At 37.2% G+C, this 7,655-nt stretch overlaps 1 protein-coding gene across 1 annotated transcript; it reads right to left on the minus strand.

The window, feature by feature from the left end:
• Positions 1-772: 772 nt before the first annotated feature.
• On the minus strand, positions 773-3,041 carry LOC143855409 (zinc finger BED domain-containing protein RICESLEEPER 2-like). The gene is made up of 3 exons (XM_077365526.1): positions 3,022-3,041; positions 880-2,864; positions 773-801 (listed from the first exon to the last, which is right to left on the minus strand). Exons 1-3 carry the CDS (start codon positions 3,039-3,041, stop codon positions 773-775), a joined length of 2,034 nt encoding a protein of 677 aa, XP_077221641.1.
• Positions 3,042-7,655: the final 4,614 nt, after the last annotated feature.

Below are 7,655 nucleotides of genomic sequence, written 5' to 3' on the forward strand. Positions count from 1 at the left end.
CACTACTCCAAAGCTGTACACATCACTCTTGACAGTGTAAAGTCGAGACATGGCAAATTCAGGAGCACTGTAACCAAATACCATGTGAAACAACCAATTACTCCAAAAGCTTAAGCTATTGGAGATGGCGTTATTTAATCTTTTATACTTTAACAAAGCACATATCAAGTATAGTCCTTTTAAACAATTGAACTAAAAGAAATAATCTTATCACGCACAAATTCTGGTATCAAACCGTAGGCAATAAGATCACCACTTTCGGCCTGTAAAGCAATAATTTCTCAAATGGAATGAATATAAAGTAGCTTTCCAGTCATGAAGGTGATTTCTGATATAAGGTCAATGATGATATTGAATGCCATATTAAGAAACTTATCAAAACATAATTATCATATTAAGCACAAAGTTGCTCAAAACCACTATAATGTATTGTTCCAGCCCACTGCAAACCAAGTTGTCCCTAGAAACTAAAGAAATGTAAAACATTGGAAAAACGAAGTTACTCAAAATTAAGTGCAAAAAGACAACATATGCCTAATAGACTTAAAAGCTAATGTAGTTGATTCCATTGTTAATGGTTCCATAGAGGGCTTTCTGCACCAAAAAGAATTCCAATAGGTTTCTGCATAAACAAAAACACACGAAGTATGAGTGAATTTTTGCATTACAAAAGTTGAGTATTATCCAAAGGAATTTATAGACAGCCATTATCTAAAAGAATTTATGTATGAAGTTTACCTCATCTATTGCATAGCTCAAGATTGTTATCATATTATGAAATTTGTCGAGAATCAATGAGACCTTCAAAAAGAAAAGAAAATACATTAGAATTTTTAAAACATATTTATAATTATCTAAGCAAATGTGTAGTTACATTACCTGATTCAATGATTTCAATATCATTACCATGTTGATAAACTTCGATTTCTTCATCATTATTACCATCACATCTAACAGCTCGTAGCCAATCTTGAGTGCAAACCAATGCTTGCACAACCGCAGGACTCATTGAACTTCTGTATTTGTCAAGAACTCTACCACCGGTACTGAAAGCCGACTCTGAAGCAACTGTAGATACCGGAATCGACAAGATATCACGAGCCATTTGAGAAAGTATAGGATACTTTGAGCTGTTAATTTTCCACCAGCTCAAAATGTCGAATTTAGGATCATCTACATGATTCTCTTCTTTCAAATATCGTTCCAGTTCTGATGCCGGCCCAACATCATTCTTTTCAGCACTCATCTTGAAAAATTGTTTTTGTAAACTAGAAATCCTCCTCTCACCAAGAGGAGAAGTTCTACTGTCAACCTCTGAAAATCTTTCCACCGACTGTAAAACTCGCCTTCGCCTTGAACTATGGGCAGATACATACTCATCATAAATCTTAAAGGCCTCATACTTAACAAGTGAAACTTGTGATTCAGCTTCATCCGTAGCATAGATAAGATGGTACATAAAACTCAAATATTTAAGCTTATACCTAGGATCAAGGACAACTGCAATAGCAAGCATCACATTGCACTCCCTCCAATATTTATCAAACTTACTTTGCATCTTAGTAGCCATTTGGTTAATAGATACATCTTCGTGTATAGCCATTCCAAGCAAGTGTTCTTGAATCGCAAAAACCTCATGAAAATACAAATTTGCAGTTGTATATTTATGCCCAGAGAAAAGCTTTGTAGCATCATAAAAGACTTTTAATAATCGGCAAATAACTTTAGCATTCTTCCAATCAACAACACTAGGGGCTTCTCTTGCAAAGATGGCATCTCGTGTCTGTAAGCGAGTGAAGGCACTCTCAAACTGTAATGCAGACTCTAGCATAAGAAAGGTGGAGTTCCATCTTGTAGCCACATCTATACATAAGCCTTTCTTACTTGAAAGCCTCTCTTGCAAAATGCATTCTTCAAACAACTGTTTTCTTGCTTGTGAACCCCGAACATATTTAACACTTTCTCGAATAACATCAACCGATTCTTTAATCTCATTTAGCCCATCTTGCACTATGAGATTGATGACATGTGCAGCACAACGAATGTGAAAAAATCGGCCTTCTTGTAGTAACATGCCTTTCCTTGAAAGAACCGGAACAAGTATCCTAACAGCAACAGTGTTATTTGAGGCATTATCTAGGGTAATGGTACTTAACTTGCTTATATTCCAATCAATCAAGCACAATTCAATTGCATTCGCAATAACATCTCCCCCATGTGGAGCTGGAACCATACAAAAATTCAGAATCTTCTTATGTAACTTCCAATTATCATCAATGAAATGTGCTGTAAGACATAAATAACCTAAAGTCTGATTAGATGTCCACATGTCGGCAGTTAAAGAAACCCGATGACATACACCAATCAATCTTTTCAGTTTAAGTTTCTCCTCTCCATATATATTCAACAACTCTTTCCTTATAGTTGTGCGTGATATAACTTTGAGTCGAGGTTGGATAACCATAATAAAATCTCTAAAGGCATCCTTGTCAACTATGTTAAATGGAAGTTCGAGCTTAATTATAAAAATAGCCAACTCTCTTCGAGCTCGATCTTGGTCAAACACCCAAGGCATAACACCCGCCCCTTCCTCCACATCATCGCCATCTCTAACGGATTTAAAAGACAATAACTTCTGGCTCTTATCTCGTGAGGTATAAGGGATGCATGTCTTATCCAAATGTCGTTTAAGACTACTAGTGCCACTGCTACTTGGGCATGCAAATAATTTCTTGCAATAATTACACTTAGCCCTCTCATCTATCCCATCAGGTCCTTTCTCTTTGGTAAAATGATTCCATACAACAGATTTAGTTGGATATGCTCTTTTTTTAGATGTTTGTGTCGAGGAGTCCCCAGGAGTGCTAACAGTATTAGTAGCATTTTCAGAAGAATCCAAGACCTAAACAAATATCCACAAATTACCATTTCTTAAGTTTGGTGGAAATAAAATAAAAAGTAAATCTTACAGGAATGAAATAAATGCATCGTTATAATAAATAAATAAGAAGCAATTCTCACCAGAATATCGTAGTTCTCATTAATATCATCCTCCATCATCATTCAATAAGGGGACTCACTTCAAAAGAGGTGTAATCACTAATCCAATGAGATTTTTTGAGGCTTTTGAACAAACCTGCAGGGGAGAATTAGAAAAAAAGCAATGAGAAATGAGGTGTAGAGACAGACAAAAAAATGAGCATCTGGTAGAAACTAGAAACTATGCAGACTAATATAGATCGAGAACAAGAAATAGAAAACATTTGTATAAAAAAATCAAAGACAGTCAAAATAGTTAGCAACGGATCGAATGACTCTTTGATAGCATGAGGATAGATGGATGAATAGATAATAAATGGTATTGCTTTCTCTATCTTCTTCTTTGAATGTGAGAGAAGAAAGGGGATACAAGGTTTATTTATAGACCAGGTTTCGACTATTGAGTAAAAATAACCCTCTGTAGTCCAACGTAAAATCAGCTCTCAAATGGTAGAATTCAAGGCTTTTCATGAACTGGGGTCAATTATTTTACATGCCCTCTACCTTTGTGAAAATGAAAGATATTTTAAATGAGAATATGAGCAATTTTACTTACTTTCCCCTCAAGAAATTGCAAGGAACGTGTGACCCCATGTCCTAAAGATATTTTAAATTAATAAAACATGTCTTCTTTCAGAAAAGAAAAAGACCCTACCCTTCTGTAAGGCTGGCTTAATTGTCACAGGCATATATACCATGGCAGAGGCTGTAGTTTCTTGCACCGTAGCTAATCTTCATCTCTGCATCCCATAAAGACAAGACACTCATAATCTCTTCATACAGAATAAAAAAAATAAAAAATAAAAAAGCAATTCATTCTCCCTCGTCTTTTACCCACTTTTTGATAACCTAAATGGATCTAAAAAATTGGGGTTTGTAGAGAGAGTGAGAGAATTAGGGGTTTTACCCGGCTCGAGTTGCAGCCCTAGTTATTGGCAGTTTTACATGGAATCAGAGCAAAAGGTTATGGGTTCCAGCCTCTTTGATAGCAAAAATCCCCTGATTCCATGCAAAAATTGGGGTTTTTCCTCTCACATCTCAATCCACAAACCAGAAAATAGAGATATTTAAATACTATTCATCAAAGTGATAAGGAAGGGGAAACCAATCAAACCATAACACAGATTTCTTGTATTGAATCTATTTATGTGGGAATAGAACCCTAAAAAAATGGAGTGAGAAGAAGATAGATTTACCTCTTCTGTGAGGAAGAGCATAAAATCGACAAAAAAAACTGCTGAAAAACACTGACCTGTAAAAGTTCTGCCAAGTTGAAGACCCAAATCTTGGATTCTGAAAACCCTAGAAATCGCTTCTTCTAGGAACAAATAACGAAGATAGATTTACCTCTTCTGTGAGGAAGAAGGGAAGAGAGAGATTGAGATTTGAGAATAGATCAAACCCTAGGCGTGAGATTCATCCGTGTTTTTGAACGAACAGAAGAGGGGAGAGATGCGTGCGTGCGTGCGTGAGATTCATCTGGGTTTTTGCCTTTTGGATATGAGTTTTAAGTTTTCTCTGTTTCTCATATATAGTATATACTGTATAATTACATACGATGAAAAAAACCTAAAGTAACTCGAGTCGGGCCGGGCCGGGCCCCTTCAAAACCGGCTCGACCCGAGATTCATCCGGGTTTTTGGACCTTAAACCCGGCCCGGCCCGAAACCCAAGAAATCTAAACCCGACCCAAGCTATTTTCGGGTCGGGTCGATGCGGGTCGGGTAAAACCCGGCTCGAGTTGCAGCCCTAATGAAGATGGGTTATTTGATTTAGAAAATCATTAAATTCATCTTCATAAGATTTGGAAGAGCTTGCCACATCTTGGAGTTTTGCAATTTGGCAAGTTTTCTCATCCAAACAACCCTTAAGGATTTCAATCTCAAGTTTAAAATTTTCAAGTTGTGCTTGAGATTTGGAAGAAGATTCATTTTTCAAAAAATTAAGTTCATTTTCTAATTTTAAAATAGATTTCTTTTGAACTTTATTTTTAGAAATTTGACAATGCAAGGTATTGCACAATTCATCATAAGATATTCTTTCACTATCACTACTTGATGAATTATAAGAAGGGTTTGAATTTACCTCATCTTCATGGGTGAGTGCCATGAATCAAAGATCGTCCTTTTTATTTTCTTTCCCTTCGCTTGAGCTTTTGCCCGACGTGCTTAACGCATCCTAACAGGCGGCAAGAGCCTTATGCTTCTTCCAATCCTTCTTTCCCTTGTGTTTTGAGGAAGATGACTTGAGAAGAGGACAATCCGGTCTTTTGTGTCCGGTCTTCTTGCAATTGTAGCACCTTATAACTCCCTCTACTTCACTTTCTTCTTTCTTCTTCGTTTTATCCTTCTTATGTTTCTTTCTCCATAAGCTTTTAAACTTTCTCAAAGCTTCTTCTTCATCGCTATCTGCCTCGCTAGAGGATGATAAGTTTGCTTTGGAGGCTTTTAGAGCTAGAGAACGACTCTCTTTTTCTTTCGGCTTCTTCTCCTCTTGTCGGCTAGTGAGGAGCATCTCATGGGTGATGAGAGATCCTACGAGCTCCTCCATGGTTAGCGTCTTGAGATTCTTTGATTCTTATATCGCGGTGACCTTTGGATCCCAATGTGGAGGAAGAGACCGAAGCAACTTACTCACAAGCTCATCAGTAGGATAAGATTTACCAAGATTAGCTAATTCATTAGAAATTTTAGAAAAACGAGTATACATTTCGGAAATGCTTTCATTTTGATTCATTCTAAACATTTCATATTTGCTCTTTAACAAGTTTATTTTGGAGTCCTTGACTTGAGATGTTCCCTCGTGGGTAACGGCAAGTGTATCCCAAATAACCTTGGCGGAATAAAAAAGAGCTACTCGATTAAACTCCTCCGTAGATAGGGCACAAAACAAAGAATTTATGGCTTTGTAATTTAAATTTGCATGCCTTTTCTCTACGACATTCCATTCTTCAAATGGCTTGGAAGGCAAAGTGTAGCCATTTTCTACAATATGCGAAAGTTCCACATCTATCGAAAGAAGATAGATGCGCATCCTTGTCTTCCAATGTCCATAGTTGTACCCATCAAAGAAGGGAGGTCTAGTTGTGGAATGGCCTTCTAGAAGTTCGGTTCCATTTGTATGTGCCATTTCACAAATAGAAAGTTGCCAAAAAATCTTATGATCTTTCCCTTGTTGAAATTTTAAAGAAAAATTTACTAAAGATTTTTAGAAAAGAAAATCTTTTAAGAGCCTTTGCTCTGATACCAAGTGAAATTCCAAGGGTGGTCCCGAGTACGGCAACTTATGAGGAGTGAGAAATTAGGTTTCTAACAAGTTTTAACTCTTTTGAAAACTCAAACCCAATTTTGGAAATTAAGAGATCAATAATAAAATTTGATCACACAAGTTAAATCTAAAGTGCAAATGCAAATAAAGAGCAAGAGTAAGAGAGATTGTACCCGAGATTTAAAGTGGTTCGATCCTCCAAACGTGAGGCCTACTCCACTCCACCAACCAAACCCGTTGATGGCTTCACTAGGGATCTTCTTAACTTCGGCGAAGATCAATGCCGATTACAATTCCAACCGCCTTTAACCTTGGTGGCGATCTTCACCACGGAGAGTGGGCTACGCTTCTCCGAACACTCGCCCAATACAAAGTTCTTGACTAAGAAAGAAAGAACAAAAAAAAATCCCTGACAAGGGTTTACAAGAATTGTAGAAGATGTAAAAATTGAGCCTATGATCCAAATCCTAAGCTTTAGATGATGAGAGGAATAAACAAGTTTGATTCACTCTATGGATGTTCAAGAAGGTTTTTAGAGTGTTAGGATTGATAGTTGTAACGTTTGGAATGCCCATATATATAGGAAAACCAAAATATGACCGTTCAATGGCATTGTGGTAATTCCTGCGAAATTCCAAACGGCTCTTTTTCCGACCGTTGTGTTCTCGGAGTTCTGAGAAAAAATCTCGGAGTTCCGGGAATACTAACAGAACTTGAAAAAATGTCTACTGGACCATTTCTCGGAGTTCCGAGAAAAACTCTCGGAGTTCCGAGAAAAACTCTCGGAGTTCCGAGAAGCCTATGTTGAGCAGATTTTCATTTCTGTTTTTTGGCTTCAACTTAACACCAAGTTGGGATTGCTATGAGAGTTCCAAGGTGTTGGAACTCCACAAATACAATCACTTATATATTTAGGGTGTGTGTTTAATTACTTAATTATGCCTTTCAAAATCCTAAACTAGGATTGGATCTTAATACAATCTAATATAACTTGATCTTCAATGAATTCTTCAAGTCTTCATTTGTCTTGGACTTCGTTGTCTTTGGCTTTCATGATGTGGTCCAATGAGTGCTTCTTGGCCTCAATCCAAGCAATGTTATCTTAGCACCAATGTGAACTACAACTTAGACAATCAAACACATTAGTGATCATAAATCACTTGTGTATTGGAATCATCAAAATAAGATGGCAATGCCAAGGTGGAAACCATTGGGCTTACAATAAACGATCAATAGAAGAAAAGCCTACCGATCTAAGTCGGTCACGAGTGGAGGGTCTGTGGCCACAGTATCGGTCTTGGGGCGGTGAAGCGCTCCATGGGGAAATCTGGCATAATCTGTAAGACTTG

This window comes from Tasmannia lanceolata, unplaced genomic scaffold (assembly GCF_043159265.1).
Source record: "Tasmannia lanceolata isolate RefF3 unplaced genomic scaffold, GAP_Taslan_0.1 ptg000021l, whole genome shotgun sequence".
Taxonomy (NCBI): Eukaryota; Viridiplantae; Streptophyta; class Magnoliopsida; order Canellales; family Winteraceae; genus Tasmannia; species Tasmannia lanceolata.